Source organism: Centroberyx gerrardi, chromosome 20 (assembly GCF_048128805.1).
Source record: "Centroberyx gerrardi isolate f3 chromosome 20, fCenGer3.hap1.cur.20231027, whole genome shotgun sequence".
NCBI lineage: Eukaryota > Metazoa > Chordata > Actinopteri > Beryciformes > Berycidae > Centroberyx > Centroberyx gerrardi.
This window is the reverse complement of record NC_136016.1, coordinates 5,239,261-5,263,482: the sequence shown is the minus strand read 5'-3', so window position 1 is coordinate 5,263,482 and position 24,222 is coordinate 5,239,261. Positions and strand designations below refer to the sequence as shown.

The 24,222-nt window shown below is 46.0% G+C and overlaps 1 protein-coding gene across 1 annotated transcript; it reads right to left on the bottom strand.

Annotated features, from left to right (window-relative positions):
• Nucleotides 1-17: 17 nt before the first annotated feature.
• Nucleotides 18-22,967, bottom strand: myocd (myocardin). The gene is made up of 13 exons (XM_078290772.1): nucleotides 22,855-22,967; nucleotides 17,989-18,054; nucleotides 12,305-12,469; nucleotides 9,309-9,493; nucleotides 7,533-7,637; nucleotides 7,016-7,338; nucleotides 6,743-6,899; nucleotides 6,037-6,576; nucleotides 4,989-5,495; nucleotides 4,622-4,768; nucleotides 4,061-4,189; nucleotides 3,037-3,094; nucleotides 18-2,850 (listed from the first exon to the last, which is right to left on the bottom strand). The coding sequence occupies exons 1-13, from the start codon at nucleotides 22,907-22,909 to the stop codon at nucleotides 2,237-2,239; spliced, it is 3,051 nt and encodes a 1,016-aa protein (XP_078146898.1). The 5' UTR covers nucleotides 22,910-22,967; the 3' UTR covers nucleotides 18-2,236.
• Between the last annotated feature and the right edge of the window lie 1,255 nt (nucleotides 22,968-24,222).

Sequence of the window (24,222 nt, the reverse complement as noted above, 5' to 3'; positions counted from 1 at the left end):
AAAGGTCATTGCAGAAATGATTTTGCTGTGATAAGTTTATTGCTCTTCTTTCTGTAGTATACAGGGGTGCAGGCAAATACTGTATTTTTTTTTTTACAATAGTAAAGCAAGTCAGTGGCCAAGCAACATGGAAGCTTCTGTCAGATGTGATTTTTTTTCTCTTGATTAGGGAAAATGACGGCAAAATCAACCTCCGCCAGGTATAAAAAAAAAAAAAAAAAAAAAAAAAAAAAAGGCCAGTAGATATTCTCAATCTAACAAAACAAGGGTTAGACAGAAGGTAAAGGAAATTTGGCATATAATTAAGGATGGGCATTCGTACATGTAACCATAGAACCCATTTAACAAGTGCAACAGTTTACTTCATAAGTAACAGGAAAAAGGAATATTTGGTCAAAACAGAATACTAAGTGAGACCCGATGCATGGTTTACAGATTTAAAGGCACATAATCGTTTTATAAGGTTCTCCCATTTCATCATGAAACGTCTCGGCCGTGGTACTTCATTTCTTTCATGTTGTTTGTGGTGAAAACAGAAAATCATCGACTTCTGGCTGAAACCTTTAGAGGTTTTCGGAAATTGAATCAGAGTATTAAAAAAAAAAAATCTCACATTATGACAACTACTTATAGGCTCGGGTGCAAGTTTGTGCTGTGTTATGTGCAGTATTCACAGTAAAGATCTGAATATATTACATTTTCCTATTCACAAGTGCTAATAATGGACATTTCCGCTTCATATTTTTCTCTGAGGAAAAGTGATTTAAGAAAATGCGTTCTCTCTCTGAAGTGGTCGGTTCACTTTGCATCACATTTTTAAGAGAAATTTGTACTAAGAAATGTGCATGGTCAGAATGGTAGCACTGGAGTTTTCCGGTAAATCAAGAATCCCAATCTATCATAAAGGAATGTCAGTATAAATACATGATAATGTATAAATATAAAAGAAAAAAATAAATAACTGTGATGGTCTTGGAAATACAAAGGGTGAAATTTGTAAGGACGAATCAAGAATTAAGTATGTAGTAAGAAAAAGTAATAGAGATGAAATTGTATCTATTTTTCATTAACATTCCTCTGACTTTCCGTTAAGTGAAATCACTTTATAGTGTTAAAGAATGTAGTATATAAAGGAAAATTGTCAACTGATTTATTTTGGGGCTTTCTTTTTTATATGAATATTTGTCCATGTCTTTTGATGGGAATAATACATTGGTAATGGATGGTGAGGGGAAATAGTTGTAAATTCGGCACAGTTTTTTTGCTGATTAAAACTGTGATAAGACCAAAGGTTTTTCATAGACATTATCTTTTCCTCTCCCTAATGTCATTCTGTGAATAAATATGCCAAATAGTGAAAAGAAACTTGTATAAAAAAAGGTCCTTGAAAGGAATGACAACCGTTTCTGCACACATAATCTATGCTCAAGCAAACTGTGACAAATGTGTACTAAACTAGAGGTGCAAAGTGAGATTTTTTTCATATTTACATCAAATGATGAACTGAATACATAATACACTTGTTTTGTGGTTTGTGTCTTCTCCCACACCGCTGACAAAATATGCAGACGTCAACTTGTCTCTGTCAGTACAGATAGTTATGATATTTACAAAATTGGCCATACTAAGCAATCCAATTCGCTTTGTCATTTCTTTCTTGTTTCCAGTAATACAAACATAGACTCAGAAAGTATACAATGATTGTCAAAATGTGTTCAAGTCTAGATGGCGTAACACTGATGTTGCATGAAGTTCTGGTATAAAGCACTGTAGTCATGTCTTTCCATTGCGGTGACTTCTAGAAAAATCCTTCATGTGTCCACTGTCATACTGATCTGGTAGTTGTGCGCATCGTTGTCCAAAAGGACAAAGATCATGTCAAAAAGCACCTGGTCTTTGGATTTTGGGTATGACAACAACATGAAAACTGTATTTCAGGCAAGTGGAAAAAATAAACAACAGTCTATGGCAAAATATAATTCTGTAGTTCAATTTCTGACTTAGCCGTTGATCTTTGGATCTAGGCTAATGGTCTACGCTTAATGACATATCATCCCGCTGCAGTGCAACAGGGAACAAACGCTGGCACACTGAATCTGTTATGGGTAGCACTCAATATTTCTTTGGTATGGTCGGTATCTCAGCGGTCTGTAGCTAGTAGCTACCTGCTAGCTGGTGTCTTGTGTTTGATGGCTATCTGATGGCATTGGTCAACACTCGGATAGTGTTGCTGCTTTCACCAGTGCTCCAGGTGAAGGTCCATGGCAGAGTTCAAGTTAATGTCTGTGACATCCAGGAACTCTGTGTTGAAGATACTGGGCCCGTTGGGCGGAGCGACGCTGAAGGCCGTGGCCGAGCTGGGCGGCGTCAGGTCCAGCCACTCCATCGTCTCCCACGGCGTCTCGCTGAAGGTCATGCCGACCATCCCCTGCACCTCGGGGACGGGGGACACCTTGGTGCTGATGGGCGACAGAGGGGTCGGAGCGTCCATCAGGTCTCTGTTGGCCAGGAGTTTGTGGTGGTGGTGGTGGTGGTGGTGGTTATGGGGGCTGCCGTACCCTTCCCTGTCTCCGTTCCCTTCGTCTTCCTGGCCTCCCTCCTCGGCGGCCATTTTAAGAAGGGCCGCCTCCCCTCCGCGGCCGATGGGACTGCCCAGCAGAGTCTCCAGGTGGCTGTCGGCGATGTGATTGGCCGAGTGGTCGTAAGGGAGCTGGGGAGGGGACAGGTGCTCATAGTGGCGGTGGAACCTCGGGACGACGAGGCCGGCGCTCCCTGGGGACACAGTAATGTGAGGCACAACTTTGGTTACAGAGGACCTCTCTCTCTCTTCCCTGGCGTTAGCTGGCATCTCTTGAAGAGAAAGGGGAGAGGGAGGGAGGATTTAATACCGACGCACAGGTAAGATGGTTTCATTTAATACCAACTTGCCTATGTATGTGCAATGCCAGCTACACCTTTAGTCAAGAATGCTAGCATTATTTGAGAAATTACATTAGATGTGGAATTTTAGAGCTGACCCTCAATCTGTTCCCTTACCTCCACTCTCTATGAGCACATCCAAAAGTTCGTCCATCTGCTGACTTCTGGTCAGTTGCTGTAATGGTAATAAAACAGTGGTTAATACTTTTAATAAATGGAAAAGTGGCTTAATCTTTAAACCTAGTTATTTAATGGCTGAAATTTCAAGCTAATTCTATTTGAAATGGATTTCACGTAACACAAAGATGCAAGCTATCAAGCAATTCATTCAAACTTGCAGAATGGAGTTTTAGTTAAACAAACATTTGTCAAAGACTGAGCTGCTCTGGAGGCAGAAATAATCTTATTGGTTGAGTTAAACCGGAGGTCGGAACCAAAGAAGTTTTTCTGGCTGGAGCCAGAAGAAAGAAGTTTAACCTTTATTTTACCAGGCAGGTCACTTCAGAGCAAATTCTTATTTACACAGAGGTGAGGAGTGGGGAGGTAGTTATTATGAAGCCTAGCGCCCTTGCTACTAACTGAAAAAATAAATGCAATCTAGCCATACTAAATTATGTAGGTTAGCTAGTTAGCCTAGTTTATCTTCCAAGTTCTAACTACCCATACTAGCCTAGCTAACTACCATACTAGCTATCAGTATGCCAATTAGGTAGCTAGTTAGCTAGCCTACTAACCTTCCAAGACCATGAATGCCATGGTCATGAATGGATGAAAAAATAAGTGAATGCCATTCATACTTTTTATTTACATTTTGACCAGTTCTTTGCCAGTTAACTTGCACTCTGAATAAGTGTGGTTCTTTGGCTCCGCCCATTAAGGTTTAACTCAACCAATACAGCTATTTCTGCCTCCAAGGAATGTTTATACAACTAAAACACCAATCTGCTTCAAACTTGGTCAAGGGTGGAAAGTAAGTGCAGTGGACAAAGCGATGGATGAAAAAAGGGGTGCAATATAGATGATGGACTCAGAGATAGAAGGGAGATAGAGGGAAAAGTGCAGTTAGAGCAACGCCAATGGGTTAAAAAAAATACTTTGGCCAGCCACTATCTAATGAGTTTTAGCATGGACTTGAGTTTACCTGCTTGACTGCATCCTCATAGCATGGGGGCTGTCTTAAGTCAGATGCAGCTGATTCTGAGCTACTGAAGGCAGGGGTAGAGACCTGGCACTTTTGGCCAACTTGCCGAGGAGAGGGCAATATAGACATCTACATGAAAAATAGGCGAAAAGTAACATTAGCCTACCAATTAGAGAAGGGGAGCTTACTAAATGTGAGAGTACTGTACAGAATGAACTGTGAATTAGGCCCTGATGATGAGATAAGCTGCTTCCTAACGTTAAAAAGTGAATTTTAAAAAATGGGTTGGCGTTGTGAACTGTAGAGTTCTTGGCAAAAAAAAAAGTCACTGACATATGAAAGAATATGTGATGAAACAGGGTGAACTCTGTTTCAAAGGGTGGGAGATATGATGAGAGTGACAATGAACCTCATAATGGAAGATGATTGTATAAGGTCAGAGAAAGGCAACACATTAATGGAAAAGAGAAAAATGGTTAAGTGAATGTGAGGTGATTCAGATACGTACATGACACCACTGCATTGCACCTGTCAGTACTATTATTCTTGACTTATTCTTACCTTTGGTTGCATATTAGGGTTATTGGCTTTAGTTGTGCCCCTGTGGTTGAGGCCACAATCAGCTGAGTTGGGAAAGACTCCCTGAAGGCCTCTTTGGTCAGAAGGATAAGAGCAGTTCACTGTCTGGCCTCCAGTCTTCTGCTGGATCTGTAGTTAGGGAGGTAAAATGTTTTGGTACAGTGTTACCATGCTGGTTAGAAAACATAATACAGCAGAAAGACATAAGACAGTTTGTTTGCATGATGATGAACACCAACTGGAGGTTTACCCACCTATTCATTTACCACTACATCTGATTATTTTATTTTAGTTGGACAGGGTACATCTGTTAGTTAACTATTTTCACATAGCAGTAAATGCATCATACCTGCATGTTGCGTGCCCTGGTGTTGCCCTGGGGCAGGGGGTGACTGCAGCCGTCCCTTCCCAGCGGAGGTGATAGCAGGTAGGGGTTATTAGGAGACGAGGGCTGGGGGCTACTAGAGGGCTTTCCGATGGGAGAGTCTTGTGGCGAGCACTGCGGACTGAGGAAGGCAGACATGGTGGAGGGGCTGCCGGAGGAAGGGGCCGTGTCCATACACCGTGGCCCACCGGGACCCCCCATACCGGGGAGGGGAGCACCGCAGTGTCCCATGTCCTCCATGCAGCTCCCGGGAGGAGTCTTCAGCTGCTTGGGAGAGGAGAGAGGGCAGCTGGAGGAGAGGGACATGGGCTCCTGCTTGATAGTCACCCCGAAGAAGTGCTGGCCCATCATGGCTGGATTCTGCTGGTGGTGCATGGAGGGGTGGTGGGGCTGAGATGGAGGAGGGATGTTATCCTGCGTCGCTCCGTAGCAACGCTTCCTCTTGTGGAGCTGCATCTTAAGCTCTTCAACCTAACAAGCATGGTCACAAAGGTATTTATGTAAATGTCGTACATTATATACTGTATGAAATAACACTGTAACACTAAAGCTGCACTAGGAAAGGTTATTATGTAAAATACACCTGTGCTATCAGGTTATATCACAAATTGGGGCTGCATCAGAGAAGAGTGTCCCATCCCCCCCTAATTGATTTGCCCAAATGAAATTCTGGTATTGGTCTGATGGCTGAACCTCGTCACCACCTCCACCCCTACCAGCCACTAAGGAGAAAAAATGTAGGTCCAAGGAGTTCACAGCAGTTTTCTGATGCCACATTACATGATTTTTGGGTAATGAAGTCCTTCAAACTTTCCAAAATTCAAACAGTTATCTCCCACTGCCACTTGGGGCCACCAAAGTGTGAAGTTGCCCTGTGCAGCTTACTCTGCTTTTGATTTTTTTGTCCTGGTTTTGATGTTTTAGGGTTATTTGTTATAACCCTATAAAAAGGGTTACTGTAGAATGACACACTGATGTTTAAACATAACATCAGATCAGATAATCCACCCACCTGCCTCTGTTCCTGGTGCAGCTTCCACGTCAGCTCCTCGATCACCTTCTGCTTCTCCACCAGCATCTTGTCCTTCTCTGCCTCCAGGCCCTCCATCCCTCCGCCCTCCCCTCCCCGCGGGCCTCCCCCGCCGCCCAGGCTGCCCCCCCCAAGGCCTCCCTCCTCGGCGCTGAGCTGGGCCGGGGACGGCTGCAGGGCGAATTGCGGCGGCGAGGACATGGGCACGTCGCTGAAGCTGTCGGGGAGCGAGCCGCTGAGCGACAGCTCCGACGAGGCCGGGGAGATGGGAGGGGTGGAGGAGGTGCTGGGGTACGGGTAGTAGCCCCCCTGGGAGAGGGCGCTGGAGGAGGAGGGGGACTGGTAGGAGGACAGGGAGCCCGTGGGGGTGACGGGGAAGGTCACGGTGGTGATGTCGCTGGAGCCCGACGGGGAGGAGCTGGCATTGGAGTCCTTGAAGGGCCGCAGGCGCTCGATGAGGGCGGTCTTGGTGCCTGAGACGGGCATGCCACGGATGCGCAGCTGCTGCCTGAGCTCCGACACCTGGCACAGCGGGAGAGAGAGAGAGAGAGAGAAAGAGACAGAAAGAGAGAGAGAGAGAGAAAGAGCTTGAGATCAAATAACTTTGACCTAAGTCATGCATGACAGGCAGTCGTGGCATTTACACTGTGGGTTTTTTGTTATCTGAATTCCATGGGGTGACACCTACTTTTAGATCATCCAGATTGGCTGGCAGAGGCCCAGGTTTGACTGGCGAGATGCTGGTTTGATTAGGATATGTGGTCTTGACCGGAGAGGAGGAGCTGCTGTTGACTGTGCTGGCAGGACCGCTGGAGCTACAGGCCGACAGCGGATCACTGGCTCCTCTAGAAGGGGGAGAAATGAAGCGGGTGAGATACTAGTCACATGCGGCACATTGGCTTATATACATAAACTCCAGTCGTGAAAACCACCACAATCTCATCAGTTCAGTTTGACTTACTTCTGGGTTTGGGCCGGCGGGTGCAGCGGCTGGTAGCTGAACGTGGGCTGCCGCTGCTGAGCCTGGACCTGGGCCTGCGTCTGCTGGGCGTGCGCATGCTGCTGCGAGTGCGTGTGCGTGTGGGCGTGTTTCTGCTGGCTGAGGATCTGGAGCTGCAGGAAGAGCTGCTGCTGCTGGAGGAGCCGGGCGTAGGCCGAGTCCATGGGCGGCGGGGACTTCTCGGCCTTCTGGTCGGGAGGAATGTACTGGTGGTACTTGAGCTTCTTCACCTTGGGCTTCACATCTTTGGGCTTCTTGTGTCGGTTCTTGTCTGACGTCTTGGACTGTTCGGGGTAAGGAGGACGGGACGGTGAGAACATGGAATCCACCCGACTGGGACCAAACTGAACTAATGTTCTATTCCAAGCATCTGCAACATTTTTCAATGTCTATAGAGAGAATAAAATGTCTTAAAGAGAGTAGCTAAGTTAAAAAAGTAAAAGAGAGGTGAAAGTAAAACCTTTGAGGATTTGCTGACCTTGACAATAGCAGGAACAGGTATAGGTGGAGTAGCCTGGCTGTTGTTGGCACCAGACAGCCCTTCATCCTGGCTTTGATCAGGTGGGTCTCTGCTCGCACCCCCCTGTTCACAGATAAAGAGAAAAGACTTTGAAAACTCTGATGCTGAAGCTGCTTTTTGATCCAGTCTGACTACCAGGAATTTCCTCATTGCAACAGTGGTTTCTACTTCCATTTCACCGCTGCCTCTTAACATGCACTCTCTATTCTTTGTGCCCCATGTGGCATCTGTAACATTGTCAACAACTCCCAGACAAAATACTAAACCGAAGGTAACAGATCTACAAACTGACCATGGAGACTTTTGAAAAAGAACTAGACCTTGCAAACGCTTTGGTTCAATAAACTGCTTTGTGTGCTGTTTGTCATCAAATGCTGAAGTCCCATGGTCTAGCTGCAGACGTCCCATGGTCCAGAGTCGTTCTGGATTACTGTGACTGGCTGGACAAGTACAAACTCCAAAGCAACTACAGAAAAACTTCAGAACCTCTTGGGAATGGAGGCTCTGAGGAGGAATGAGGAATCATTCATGCAAATTAAATGTTCAAGAAACGTTTTGTAATTCCAGACCAAAGCTAGTAAAATGTGAAATGTTTATGCCCACATTCTAAAATGCTGTCATTTCAAATGTGTTCACTTTGAGCTGCAGGGGAATTATGTTTGCACAATCAATATTGATTGTAGAATATTGATTGTCACAGAATATACTGACTGAGAATATATTTTTCTGCTCAGTATGCTCATTTGATAAACTGGTCCGTTTAGAAGTGGAGTTTCAATCAAACGGGTTTATCCAAGATTTTTTTATCCCCTCCTTCTGACACATGGCTTGTGCCAAACTTTTGTCCTGGCACAGTGCTAAAACAAAGTCATGAATACCTGGGCACAGTTACTGACAACAAATTCAACTTCGTCAAGAACGCAAAAGCAATTTGTGAAAAGAGACACAAGGAAGCATTTCATGTCAGCAGTTCACTGTTTCATTTGATTATTTGAATGACTATTGTCAATCAAATATATGTCAACTATTGTTGTTTGTATCATTGTTTTTTGCTGCTGTTGCCTTTGATTTTATGTATGCTGTGGACTTGTGTTGTCATGTAATGCATCTGCTTCATTCACCTGGCAGTAAAAAGAATTCCCCTTGGGGATTATAAAGTTGAATTGAAGAGGTGTGGAGACTGCCTGCAAGACATCTTGTAATCAAAATGGAATTATTATTACCATAAAATTCTGATAAAATGCAGGCGTATTGATGTTTCATCCTCAAAAGTATTCCAAAAAGCTTTTCCAAAGGCATTTCAATCTGATATTAGACACAGAGTTGATGATTAAATGGGAACATGTCAGAGGTAAAAAAAATCTTGAGGGTATAAACAACACTGTTCTGGCATGAATTTCAATCAAGTGACCGTTGGAATGAGATCACCAGTGAAAGGTAAGCAGTGGGGAAAGCTAAGGACGAATTGGCCGGCAGGACAGAGCGGCATGCGGGAATGTGACACCTGCCCGATTAAACTCAGTTCAACGGTCACTGGCAAGCAGAGGACACGAGGAGGAAGGTGTAGTTCACTTTGCCACCACTGGAGGGCAGGGCAACCACAGCCTCGATGCAGCGGGAGAGAACTGGCAACAACTGCTTGAGGTACAACAAAGTAGGAGTAAAAGACAGAGAGGGAAAACAGAAGAGGAGGAGAAGAAGAGAAGGGATTTGGAGAACAGAGGTTTTGTGTACCTGTCTTGGGCTGGTGAGGGCGGGCGAGGAGGAAGAGGAGGGCGTGCTGCCGACGGCCTCGGACGAAGGGCAGGCCGAGCCCTGCGACTCGTCGCTGTGGTGCTGCTCCGGGGACAGGCTGTCGCTGCTGCTGTCCTCCTCGAAGGCATACGAGTCCTCTTGCTTTGGGAACTTACCATGGTTTACTGAAAGGAGAAGAGAGGGAGACAAAGAAGACCATGCTTTAAATGTTGTTTGACACGAGAGAGTTTTTGTAAGGATTTGTACGTGCATCGCAAGTTGTATACAACGCACGTTCTCTCCTTTCAGCTGCGAACACTGGTATTCACACACTGCCTGCCTGTCACTTGCACCTAGTACAGCACTCAGGCCAGAGGTGTTACGCTGCGCTGGTGAGAGACTGACACGGCCACTTTACAATGAGGGCAGCCCTGATTGGCTGGGCTGATAGTGAACAGGGCTTTGATTGGCGGAGCTAAGAGCGGCTACGCTATCTGAGAGAGCCAGGGTTAGTGAAGGGACAGAGCCAGGGGAGGGAGGTGGTAAAGGCTGGTGTGTGTGTGTGCGTGTGTGTGTGTGTGTGTGTTGTGTGTGCGCAGAGGTATAAGTCTCTCTTTTAGTATCCAAACATGTGACCTGCCAGGAACAGACCCTGGTTTCAATCACGCCACCAGTCCCGTTCTGTGTAACTCTCTGACCTCCCAACACACACACACACACACTTGCACAAACACACACACACACACACACACACACACACACAAAGCTTAACACATAGCTTAGTACACAGCATTGTCCTAGATGCTATTTCCTCCCACCTGTTCATGTTTAAAGACTTGGTCGCTGTTTCTCTCCACTCTCTTAGTCGGTCACACAGAGGATACACACACACACACACACACACACACACACCAACACTGGACGGTGCACTTATGGAGCTGTTAGTGTGTGCTTGGTGCATTTTCTATCTGTTACATACAGTACAGAACATGCTGTTTCCATGAACAAGTCTTTAAGTCAATTTGATGTCACCGGGAGATTGAGATGGCAGAATTACAGGAAATCCACATGCTTCCGTTTTTCAAGTGGTTACGGCGGGTCAAATAGTTTCCAAAATTACCGGACAGAGGTTGAACCAATCGTCGCGCAGTGTTCTGTACCGGGTTGTGGAGCTTTAAGGTGAGGGGTTAATGCTGCAGGAGGGGGATCCTCGGGTGACAGCCGAGCAACAGCCTGGTCCTGTCACAAAGCTCTGTAGGTGGCTCACTGGAGCCATAGAAGTCTGCCAGTTAAAGCAGAGACACGGGGGAGGTAGATACACACACACACACACACACACACACACACAAGGTACGCCCACGCACACGAGGATGCACGCAAACACACAGCAAGTGCTCGCACAAATACACACGCAAGTATGCATGCATTCACACAGATACACGTGCCCGCACACACACACACTTCTAAAGAAAAGGGTGGACCCAAATACAGCTGCTGTTCATCTCAATAAACCATGGTGCACTCCTTCTACAGAGGTAGTGTAAACCAGCTGACTGCAGCCTTTACGCAACATGTTTACTGGAAGCTCAAGGGGGCAAACATAAAACCGGCACGTACAAAAACATAGGAGAGTATCAAAAACACTGGCCGCTCCGCCAAGAATGATATAGCGAGAATGACTAACATGTCAGGGGTTTAAAAGACAAACATCGTGAGGTCAGAACGGCGCGGCGGGGCGGCTAAGCCCTGACGCTTTGGACGTCCCTAAATCAATGGAACGTCTAAGCTTTGGATATCCTTAAATCAAACACTGGCTGTGGGTGGATAGCTCAAGAGGGTTCCCCAAACACTTGAGTCCGTAATATACATTTAAAGTACCGCTGTTGTGAAAGCACCTCTTTTCAAAGGCGATTTGCCTTTTCAACGCCACAATAACAGTTTTTGGAGATCCAGCGTGGTCTCAAGAAATTTTGGGACATGAGCACGGTGTCTTACAATGCAAAGTTCGGTGCGCGAAAAGTGAGAGAAATACGTTTCCCCAGCACGAAGCGATGCAACTAGAAACAGGGATTAGTTTCACATAGATATAGCGCAGTGGAATATAACGTTTTCCAGGTTCAATTCACATTTTTTCTACTGTGAGTGACGTTTTAATGTTCAGCGAAAGGTTTTCTTATTTAAAGAGTAAGTAAACTCCAAACCCAAATGTGTGTAAAGTCTGACATCTAATGGTAAAAAGTATGCTACTGAAATTGCCATCTGCAATTGGCTGATCTTTGGTGCCAGGTGATGTCACCTTCTATAGAGTACAACAGGTGGTGACATCACCTGGCACCAAAGATCAGCCAATAACAGATGGCCTTTTCAGTAGCATGCTTTTTACCATTAGATTTAGATAGGCTTTACACACATTTGGGTTTGGGGTTTAGTTCCTCTTTAACCATGACCAAAGTTTCAGTTGCCTAAACCTAACCGTAACCTTAACCAAACTTGTTTTACTTGCCTAAACGTAACTGTTAGCTAACCTTTTCACATGATGTACAGGTAAAAAGTGGCGAGTCCAGCTCATGCTACTGCCATATCACCCAATCTGTGCTATTGCCACATAATCCTTTCATGGCGGAGGAATGTAATCTTCACATAATTTGTGTCCACAACACGTAGTCTGCGTGTCAGAGTTTGTGTGCATTTCACGAAATTTTGTTAGACTGTGCTGGGAGATCATTACAGAGAGGGCTGCAGTGCATTCATTAAAGTGCATGATCACAATAGTAGTAGTAGTAGATCACAATCTCAAATAGACTGCTTTAGTAAATGACTTGAACAATAGTTGGTTAATATACACACACAACCAGGAGGGGGACGTGCTGTTTTCTTTTCCACTCAAAATGCGAGTGAGTATCAAACCACACACATCCAAATTTAGAGTCACACACGTTGAGGTGCAGGTGATAAACGTGTGTTAGGGAAACTGCGTGGCGTCTCTGCACGGATACCTGTCATGGTGGCCATTCTGACGGCAGAGTCTAGGGGAATGATATTCTTTTGGACCAGCTCCAGGGGGCCAGGCCTGAGAGCCAGCTTCTCATTCAGGTCGTCGGCGAGCCGGGCTCGCTTTAGCCTCGTCTGGGCCTCCAGAGAGGAGCCGTCTGAGGCTGGGTCTACACAACACACAGCAGGACCACACCATCAGCAACATACTGTACACACACACACGCTTGGTAAAAACCGCATATATAAATCTGGACATACTGTATATATTGGCCTTCTGCAGAGCTATCAGTGCTCATACTACATAGGTTTTCATATTTGTTTTGTAGTTTTCATTCATTTTTCTTTGTCTCAATGTGTTTTACTACTATTACTTTGCACACCATTGCACTTTTAATGCAGGTGTACTGCACCCAGCACTATTTTTTATGTGTATTTGCACTATTTTTTCATTCCATTGAAATGTACAAACTGAACTTTTATAATGCACATGACAATAATCCTGAAAATACTTTTCATTTAAAATATTTTTACTTAATAGGTTGTAGTGTTGTAATTGTGGTTTTAACCCTCATCTGCTCTATTCTTATTTATACCCTTTTTTTTTTTTTTTGCTATATCCTATTGTGTATCTTATTCTCTGGTTTTGCAATGACCCAGTTTCCCCATGGAGATCAATAAAGTTTATCTATTCTAATCTGCCTATCGGGTACATACATGTAAATACAACTGTAATATTTTGTGGGTTTATAATTCAACAAACCAAATCTACAAAATGGTGTTATAACCCACAGTGGCGCTATCCAATATGGACCCGTTGCATTCTGCTGTTGTTTTCCATTCTGCACGACACACAGCCGATGCTTCCTTCAGACTTCAATAAGGCTGGTATTTGCCTTGCTCCTCTGCTTTGGAGCAGTTCAAATATCTCATCCGCTCTGTTGCTCTACTCACGGTGCGGCCAGACACTTTCAGTGCTGGAAAAATAAATGGAGTAGCTCTAATTAAAGGGAACGGTCTGCAGTGGGTGAGAGTTGTCTACCTTCCACAATCTCTCTCTATTAATTCCAGTATAAATAATCAGGGCCAGACCTGACCTCCCTAGACTGATTACCTAGCAGTGACGATAAGAGACCAAATCTAGTTCGATTACCTCAGTGAAAGAAATAGCAACAGCACTTATTTGGTCAAATATCATTGTAGTCACATATTTCGGAGGCCAAATCTGGAGGATGAAATGAGATACAATGCCAGAATGAAATGAATTATATAAAGCACTTCGTTGGCCACCTCAGGTAAAAGTATTATTGTCTGGTGAAAAATGGGTTGAAACTGGAGATGTGACAGGTAATGCTTCATAAGAAACATGAAAAAATAACTCCAAAATTAAGCCAGATTCATCTCCGATATTAATTATTTTTTTATTTCCAAATACAGCAAGTATTTGGCTTAATGTCTCACTCAAATATAGACATCTATCCTTCTTTATAAAACGTAAGGAGGAGAATTAGGGAGTATGGAAGGAAGAAAGGAAGGAGGGCAGGGAGGAAGGTGGGGAGAATGGGAGAAAAGAAGGGAGGAAGATAGGGAGAATGGGAGGAATGTTAGTGAGGGAGGTAGGAGTGGAGAAAGTAAGAATGGAAGGATAGAATAAAGGAATTAAGTAAGGAAGAAAGGGATGGGAGGAAGGACAAAAGGAAGGAAGGAATTGATGGAAAGATGGGAGGCAGAAAGAAAGGATGGAAGAATATTATGAAGGTACGAATGAAGGAAGGAAGGGAGAATGGGTGGAAAGAAAGCGAGGAAGGAAGAAAGTTAGGGTGCGAGGTAGGAATGAAAGAAGAAAAGAAAGTAAGGAAGGAAAGATGGAAGGTAGGGAGAATGGGAGGAGGAAGAAAGAAAGGAAGGAACAATTTTAGGATGGGATGTAGGAAAGAAGAAAGGAAGGTAGGGAGAACGGGAGGAAGAACGAAGGTAGAAAAAGGTAGAAAAGAAGGTAGAAATCAAACAAAGGAAGTAAGGGTGGAGGGAGGGAATAAAGCAATGAATTAAGGAATTAAGGAAGGAAGGAAGGCAGGAAGGGAGTGAGGGAGGGAGGGTGGATGGAAGGAAGCAAGGAGGTAAAGTAAGCCAGGAAGGACAGACGATTCTGTATGCCAACATGGATTGACTGTCCTTCCTCTCATTGGTGTGTGTGGAAGGATCAGCTGCCGTCCCGTCCCGTCCCGCCTCACCTGGCCTCGCTAGCGCTCGTCACGTTGACGAGCCCGTCCGCCGTGCGCCAGCAGGGTGACATCACCATCTGTTTATAATTCAGCTGTCCCGGCCCCGTCACCGAGTCGGGCCCCCCGCCGTCTCAAACCCTCTCGCCACACCTGACACGGACTCGGCACGCGGGCTGATTTAAGACCTGATTTGACGTTACGGGGACACACAGGGCTTTAAGTGTGTTTAAACTGTGTAACCAAACGGGCGACGGGCGCGACGACGAGCGAGGCCGTCGCTAGACTCCGCCGCAGACGTCCCAGAGCGCGGGCATAGTGTAACGTGATACGGTGAAGTCTGAAGCCGGCTTACAGACGTTTAAACATTCTACGGCGGTATTAAAACATACGATGCACTTTAAACCTAGCGCGATACATGTACCTGCTGACTATTTCTGCCAAATGTAAACATTGCGCTAAGAGGTAAGACGTATGGTGCATTAGGCAAGAATAATTTCCTTTGTGTTTCCATCCAGAGGATTACAGAAAGGCACCGCTGCTATGGAAATGGAAATTGGGCCTTGTAGAAAGAGTGTGGTTAAGCACATGTGGAAAGGTATACCTGCAGTTGTAGCCCTACTACTGTTATGAGGAAATATTAGATTGTATGTGTGTGTGTAGCCGGACCTGTGGCGAGCAGTCAGACAGTGCGCTCCTCTGCAGGCCACACGCCAGCCAGCCCCGAGAGGCTGGGGCGGATTCTCGGATAGCCTAATAAACACCAGATGTTCCCTGGGTAATATATACACAGACCCTGCGCCGTGTCCATCTCCCCAGCAGGAATAACACAGCCAGGCAGAGCGGGCCAGCATCTGAAGTATCACATCTAGCAGGAGGACGGAGGACGGAGGACGGAGGGAGGACTCACAGCTCTCCGCTGTCCCCAAGACTCAGACATAAAGACCCAGAGGGGAGAGATGAAGCTGCTGGTTTGGAGATAGACGTGGGTGATAAGCTACCTAGTTCTCGAGAGTGTGTACAAATCTGTTCACAACCCCCTTCCATCTGCGCCGCCGTCCGCCATCCAGACATAAACGACCAATCGAAGAATCTTTTTAAAAAGCGCTCGGAGCCCGCTGGCCAATTGCAGTTCTCCTTGCTGCCTTATCTCTGACAGACTCCTAGAAACTGATAGGGCCTTGCCGGGCCTCTGGATTCCGTTCCCCCGCACACTTACCAGCGTTTATCTGGAAGGCTGGAGCCTCTGTGAAATGGCAAACGGTGCCAGAGATATCATTCAACAAATCCCTGGCCTGCAGTCCCCGGTCCCCGGTCCCCTCCTATCCCTGCAGGCACTCCAGAGCTCTAACATCTACCCTACAGCCGTGGGACCAATGCTACACACTGGCCTCTCCCACTGCTCCCACGTTTGCCAAGATGACACGTCGTTGCTTTACAAAAATACAGACATTGATAAGATCTTAGTTTATAGGTGGCTATCTGCGGCTGTAAATGTCTTCTGCTGCAGGAAAACAGACGCTAAACAATCTGAGTGTTTGTTTTCTTTGGGTGAATATTTGAAATGCAGATTTCCGAAGAAGTGCCGTGTGACGCATGCCAACGATGCACAACGCCAAAGAAATATTCGACAATGTATCACGTTTGTGGCGTGTACTGGCATTGAAACTTAAGCGGCATAGCCAATGTAAGTCATGCCGCAAACATGACAGCGGACGCTCTGGCCTAAAGAACATGAGAGCCCATTAATCCTAGTGGCAGTTGGGGTTTAAGAGCTCCCTCGGTGCAGATGGGTCTAAATGTTCTCATCACTATTTTGATGTCTAAGAAGCACAAAGCCTCTGTCTTAGTGCAAGATCGCAGCTCGGGCTCTATGTTGCAAGATGGTCGTGTTTGGGCGTGCCTCTGTTTTGATGCGCTGTGCTGGAGGCGCTGTGCTGTAAACAGGTACTGTCTATGTAAATCTGGCCCGCTGGCTGAGCAGTCGCTGTGAGTCCAAGAGCCCTTGCAGCACGAGAGCATTCCTCGGCGGTCACTCACCGACCTGTCTGCCTGCTCGCTGGCTACAATATCTGCCTGTCTCTCTGCCTGCCTGCCTGCCTGCCTGCTATGTGCATGTATCCACCTGCTTCCTCTAGATCCACTGTTGGATCTGTCAGTACCGTCCGTCCAGTGGATTCATCCGTCTCTAGAGTCTAGAGTCTAGAGTTTGGGATCTGCTTGTCTTTAGAGCTGTCTGTCATTTTTAACTGTTTTCCTTTCCTTCTACCTGGCTCTCGCTGCGTTTGTCTGTTTCCATGCTTTAATCTAGGGTGTAGGTCTGTCCCTCAAAGAGAGAGAGACAATTTATAGGTCGGCCTCAGCTCTAACATGGTGTGATGGGGGCAGCGGTGATTGCAGGGACTCTGGTTACACTGTTTTATGGTGAGGTAAGTGCCTCGTGGTGTGTCATGTTTCGGAGGCCAAAGTCAGATGGCACAATTGTACACACTAGCTAGATCAGGGACAGGCAACAATGTGCAATGGAGGGCAGAGTGTATGCAGGTTTCCACTCTAACTAAAGACTACAGCAGCTGATTTCACTGATTAGATCCTCCCTGGTTGAGGATCAGGGAGGCAGATGTGTTAATCAGATAAATCACCTGGGGTAGTCTTTGGTTGGAATGAAAACCTGCAGACTCTCGGCCCTCCACGGCACATAGTCGCTCATACCTGACCTAAACTATCCTTCTGTTTCTCTGTCTTTCTCTCTCTCTCTCTCTCTCTCCTCTTTTGTTCTTTTTCAGGCGGTTGGCAACAGGATCGGCCTCTGCCTGTTCGTTCGTTTGTTCATTCATCCACGTGTTGTGCAATATCTTAGTATCAATGATTCCATTTCGACAAACCTTTGGGAAATGACGCATCTCACTACTGCGTTGCAGCATTTTCAAAAGTACAGCAATTTTAATAGTCATATCTACCACACCGCAAGTTCTGATCTTCAAATCTATCCATCTTGCTCTACAAATTTGCCTCCAGGATCATCAGTGTACCTCATGTTGGATTTTTACAATTGTGAGAAACAATTTTCCCCCCTAAGGCTTTTTCATTCATTTACTGATTGGCCCATGGGGTGACTCCATCATTTGTACAATCAACCAATATGGGGCAGCACAAATGCCAATGTAGACAATGTAAATGTCTCTATAAAATATATTATAACAGATTTGAATTTTTGATCTTTTTCACATTTACATATCTTGTTACTGATCAGCTGACAGGGTGACCGCATCATTCGTGGAGGGACGACATGTTTGCTGTTGCCTCTGTTCATTGTGTCTCTCTCTCTCTCACTTTTTCTATCTCTGTCTTTTCTGTCCCGCTGCAGTCTAAAAGCACTTGTGCATGCCTATGTGTTGATGTGAGTGGAAGTGTGTGTGCGCATGTACGTTCGGCATGTATGTGCACGGTCGGAAGGTGTTACTCACGAGGCATGATGCCCTGGTCTGCCAGTTGCTCTCGTGTCCTCCTCTGCTGAAGTCTTAACTGTAGCACTAAAGTTGGGGTAGGAGGAGGGTAAGACAGAGAGAGAGAGAGGGAGGGATGAGGATGAAAAGAAAGAGAAAGAAGAGAATGAGAAAGAGGGGAGGATGGGAAAGGCAGGTAAGGGAAAGAGAAGAGGCAGGGAGAGACTGAGAATTCAACCCACTTTAGATAAGTAACACATGCTGCTGATTGTGTTTCATAGTTTTGACTCTGACTACTTGCTGGATTTAGTGGGAGAGCAGATGTGGCCACCAAGTGTAATTTCACTTCATGTCCATGTTGCAATGAAACAAGCGTCCCATGCCAATCTCTAGAACTCATTCAACAGACAGCATGCAGCTCAGACACACACACACGCACACGCACATACATATATACATATACATGCAGAAAACAGAAAAAAACCCAAAGCTGCTTGCTCACAAATATTTCTGTGAGCAGGATGTAGGGAATGATAAACACAGCTCCTGGCTTTTAAACAGATCTGCTCAGCAGTGTGTGGTCCGCCGTGTGTGTGCACGCCGTGGTGTGCACGTTTCTGTGTGCTGTGTGTGTGTGTGTGTGTGTGTGTGTGTGTGCAAGTGGTCTAGGTGGGAGTGTGGGGTCATAAACATAGAGCCTCCCCCATGTCTGTTCGTCTCCTTGTGTCTGTGGCTCTTTGCTCTCTTTATTTCTGTCTCGATGTGTGTGTGCATGCGTGTCTATGTGTGTGTGTTTGCCTCCCCACTGTTATCTGAAGGTCTCTCAGTGAAATCCTGGATCTGACACACAAGTATGAAGTGTTCCTCGCTGTGCTTGTCTTCATATTGTTAATTATCTCTCTCAGGTGGTTCGTATTCGAGCTGCACTTTTTGCAGGCGCGCCATAAAACCCGAGTCCGCGAGTCTAAGCTTGTTAAGCTTGTTGATGTAACAACTTCTGAGCTCTTTAACAGTTTGACCAAATGTCAGTGGACTCGGGTGCCACATTAGAGCGCGGAAAGGTCTCTCTTGGGAGAGCACCTCCATTATGTAACACCGGGCCCTTCCCTTCATCTGACATCTGCTTTAGTTTACAGTGCAGGGGCCGTGACCTGCTGCTCGCAACATCACACAGAGCCAACGCAGGCATTAGCCGGTGACTGAAAGCTGACCAAAACATGTCACTGATACGGCCTCGGTCAAAGGAAAAGTATTTTTTATAAAAATACATCGCCTCACCTCCCCACCCCCCCAATAATGATCACCCATCCGTGCATACAGGCACGCTTACATGCACGCTCTTTCTCCTAATCTGTCTCTCTCCGAGGTGACAAATGAAATGTAATTGTGTTAGCTGATTCTTGCACAGCCTCTCTGATATGAACTCAAGGAAAGGATCATTGCTGCGCTGCATTATGCTTATTGAAAGGGTTATCAATTATTCTGTCGGCAAAAGCGCAGCAGCTGCCATATAATCCGGGCTTTCTTCTAAAAAGCCTTGCTAAAAACCGGAGGGTTGTCGCTCTTGATTGCAAAGTATACACGTTATAGAGAGAGGACCCGAGCCAAACGGTGTAATCACAGATCATTGAAGCATATGATACTCCGGTTCTCTCGCCGTTCGCTTTGAAATCGGAGAGATTCGTCTCCGACTTTGGCTTTCTGCACAACAAAGAGCGTATGAATTGCATATGAACCGCCGCATTTGCAAAATCTCAAATTTATAGCGGAAATATGCCGTACAAATAATGTGTGGCCCAGTTGGCACCGTGGCGGTGGCGATTCTTACACAGGCTGGTGGTAATCTGATTTATTGTCCTAGTCACACTCACAGTCACCCAGTAACAGAGTAACAGGCTAATAATAACACCTCACCAACTTTTACACTGAAACTCTAACTACTGAGCTAAAGGGACTGGTTGCATTTATTACATCAATCCTCCTGAACTTTCCTTCAACACGAGCAGGAATGCAGTCAGGACAGATGAATGAGCGTGAGTGTATAACTTCTAATAAACAGGTATTCCTCAATGACGTATGAGGTTTATTTTAGTCTAATACCCTTGCATAAAGTGAAAATCCACCTTAAAACAGAACTCACATATTTTATTCCAATGGTCTTGGACAGTTCAGGCTGGATTTGTGAACATGAACCAGAGCCAGACGCAGACACAGACACAGCAGAGCCAACACTCCACCTGTGTTGCCATTAAGATACAGTTCTCTGGAGCTGCTCCACTGACAATGAATGATGGTCGACAGTGTGATTCCAGGGTGATTTTCTGGTGATGTGGGCTCATTTTGGGTTGCAGAACTACAATGAGAAAAGCTCATTTGAGTGTAAAAGCTCCAAAAAGCATTATATTCCTCTAAAGCCAGTGCCCCAGTCATTGTCAATGAAGCACATCAAGGTTTTTTCTCTTGATGATATGGCATCTTGGCCAGAAATACTGATTAAACCAGCCAAGATCACTGGAACAAGATATGTGAGATGTGTGTTGTGGTGTATTTTCTCTTTAAAGGTCTAATCCAAGACAAACACACCAAGGTAGACCTGCCACCAAATAAAAAATATGGGCTTGAGATCAATTTTCATTCTCAAATTGATTATTAGAGCATTGCATACAAAGACTAGTAGTATATGACATGAAACATCTTTCAATAAATCCTAGATTGGGTGCGGTAACTGACACAAAACAGGTCTTTTTGCGAAGAGAGTGCCAGTGTGTGGTACTGATTTAGTATTTAACATGTGGTTGACACCTCGTTGTATTGATTTAACTCGTATTTGACGCCTCTGTCATGCAATTACGTAATGGCAGTCCGCTTTCAGAGCAACAGGCCACAGCCCTTTGAGCTGTTAATCAAATCGGCATGAGAACCAGTCAGTAACACACACACACACGCGCGCATGCACCCACACACACACACACACACACCATGTGGTCCGCTGGGAGCACTTAAGTGAGATCTCTATCTTCCCTTGTAGCTAAAACCGTGCAGCAGTAGTTCCCATAGCTTTGATAATGTGCGAGGAGCAACAGTTGTGGGCTTCGCATGTTCACAGGCCCGCCGAACGCAACTCGGGCCGCCGTAGCTTAAAGAAAACCGTAAATCTCGCGCAAGCAGATCGGCTAAGACTCCCTCTGTCATCAGCGGTTATCAGAGGGAGATTTAGAGGCAGTTTTACTTCGCTTACGCACTATATTTCACTCATGCACCCATAAATACACTCAACCAATCATGTCGGGCTATAACTTGCATCGCCCCGGCATTAATCCCGCTTGACTGTAACATCAAGCAGACTCGGAGAGAGGTGACCTTTTCGGCATTAAAGGCGGTATATCTCCACATCTGTGCCACATTAACCGGCTGAAGCACATGGGTCAAAGCAACACTGAACGCAGCAGAACCTGAGCCGCCCCGCCAAACGTTGCCGAAGCCTCCCACTGCTTTTGAACTACAGCCGTCACTCCCCTCTCTCTCTCTCTCTCTCTCTCCCTCTCTCTCTCTCTCTCTCTCTCTCCCCTTTGCCTCCCCAGAGCACCGGGGGTCATTTCCCACCCTGCCGGTCTGCTCTAAACAACGCAAAGGAAAAGCATCATTTACCCTCCCATTTCTGGAAAGCAATTACAGCTTCGCAGGGAGATTGCGAGGAAGGGTTGAGGCCTGGTCGATCCATTTCACATACTGTTTCTTCTATTTGCACCACTGTGAAAGGCTGAAAACACTGCTTTTGGAGTTCATCGTGTATATCAAGCTTTAAAGCAAGGAGAGTGGGATGTGAGCTCTGATCGCCGCCATCAGTTACATTTTCCTCAGGGAGGTGGCAGTGTTGGTCAGACTACACACACACTGGATGTTCAGCCTACTGTAGTACAGAGCAACGCACATGCACAGGCTCCTAGAAAATGCCCAGCAAACTTCAGAATAAGAAGTGAATGTACAGAGATATAGAGTGATGGAATTAAAGATGGAGTGTGTGTGGTGTGGTTGGTGTGTGTGTGTGTGAAAGAGAGAGTGAGAGAGAGAGAGAGAGAGATAGATGGACACACAAAGCCCCAACAGCTGCTGTGTGTTAAGGGGAGTTTAAATCAGTGCTGTAGTCCATACCGTTCCTCCCCTCTTTTGATATGCACAGGTACACATACACACACATACATACACACACACACACACACACACACACCCTCAGCTTTGATCTCAGCCGTGTTATGATAACCCCTGACCCCCATCCACCGCCTAATATCTCGTTATCAGCTCGTACAGAGCCACAGAGCGAGGAGGTCTCTCGGCGGCGGCGGGTCAACGGCCGGTGCAAAACAAGTGCACCAACCTGCCCGAGACATCGCCCTCACATGTTCTGCTTTCTTTTTAACGAGCGGGCAGAGGAACATCAAGGAACACGCCCAGTCGTCAATCCATCACGCCCGTGACAGGGCGCGTCATCGGGCTTGGCACACGGAGGATTTTCGTCTTACGTTGAGGCCTCCCTCCGGTATTCCTCGTACCATCGCATGCCCGCGGTAAATTACGCACACCTGTCACCGCACTGGTGTTGCTGAGGAGCGTATTGCAGGTGTCAAACACAAATCATCGCCCGGGACACATGAATGACATAATGCACACGGGATGATCTCAGGGGAAAGGGAAGAAGAAGCGCTCTATAAATGCCAAGTGTTGACAGACAAACTGTTACCAAGGAATGCGTCTTTGGATTCAACATAACTCTGTATACTCAAAGTGCATGGCTGTAGAGAGTGTGCATGAGAATGCCCTTACATGCAATGATAAACATGACAGTACATATAGACAAGTGAATACATATTACAAGTCTGTATGACTTACCTGATCTAAACTTGCTTCGTATCAGTATGGAGTGTTCAGAGCCCAGAAGAGTCATAATGCTTACAGTACGGTTCCAGTGTTCAAACGGGGCAAAATAAAATCACACACACTTGACAAGCGGCACACACTCGCACTTCGACCCCCCCGGCCGCCTCTCTGGACCCCAGGCTGAGACGAGATCGAGCCTGCCTCATCAAAAACTGGTGTGAGCAAAAAAATAAATAGCACACTGATTGTCTTCTTCTGTGTCTCTTTCAGCCAGTGTGCGCGCTAGCAGCAGGCTCCCCGCTCTCTCCGTCTGCCTCTCTCTCTTCCTGCCTCCTCTTCTGCGCTCTCTCTCTCCCCCAGGGGCTGATGTGGGAGTGTGTGAGTCGGCGGGCCGGCGAGGCTTTGGTCCCATCTAAAGCTGAGAGCTCTGAGCAGGGCCGGGGACAGCAGAGAGAGATATGCCCTGCTCCTGGGAGGGGCCAGCTACCCAGGGTTTTCCTCTGGCTCCACCCCCGCCCCTCCAGAGCTGGAGGGCTGGACGGGGCTTGGCTGGCTGATGACTCCCTTCCTCCCCCCCTGCCACCAGTGTAAATATATCTGCCTATCTGCCCCATGGACTGTCATTAGAGAGGAGAGAGAGAGAGAGAGAGAGAGAGGAGGAGAGAGATCAAGATACAGAGACAGAGAGAGATAGTGGAGTAGCAGTACAGCCAGGGGGTGGAAAGTGGGAAAAGCAGGGATCTAGTGAAAGGTGTAGTTTGTTTTGTTTCAACACGCTCTGGATCAAACTTTGGGCAGCCAATCACATCGGCATAGTGTGGGCAAAACAGTAGCCTAATGCAACGCTGTTTTCCCCCAATTCAGCAGCAAGATTTTGTTGTTAAAGTGCCTTAAAGACATCAAAATGAGTTTCAAACAACTAGGGGAAAGGCTCCATTTGTGAAGGAGGCTTTGTGCTTGTGACTAAAGGCAACCAAGAGACAAGAGAGAGAAAAAAAACAATATAATGATGCGTTTCAGGCAGAAATAATTGGGGGGGAAATTATATTTGTCTGTCTCCCCCCAAATCTACACCTATGGATGTAGTAACTTAGTTTACCCAACTTGCTATTTGCAGCACCTTTCTATGCTGATATTAATCTTTATGATGTGAATTCATAGTGCACATCATAGCAAGTTGTATCAAATTGATGCAAATTATATGAGGATAGGTCATTTTAAGGGGGGAAAAAAGCATAAATTAAAGGTTTTTCTGAAAATCTAATTGAGTTTTGTTTATATCGGTGGATGGCTGGCTTATGATAATCACAGTTTGGGGAAAAGTGAAAACATTCTTCCGGGCAAACCTCTGTCAGCTGGCTGAGGTCTTTTAACAGCTCC

Bases quoted from the DNA above. Each gene is read 5' to 3' on its own strand.
- myocd (XM_078290772.1), bottom strand. From the start codon at position 22,909: ATGACTCTTCTGGGCTCTGAACACTCCATACTGATACGAAGCAAGTTT. The intron at 18,055-22,854 runs GTAAGTCATACA...CCCCAACTTTAG, and splicing joins ACGAAGCAAGTTTAGATCAG to TGCTACAGTTAAGACTTCAG. The intron at 9,494-12,304 runs GTATCCGTGCAG...TTCTCCTTTCAG, and splicing joins CAGAATGGCCACCATGACAG to TAAACCATGGTAAGTTCCCA.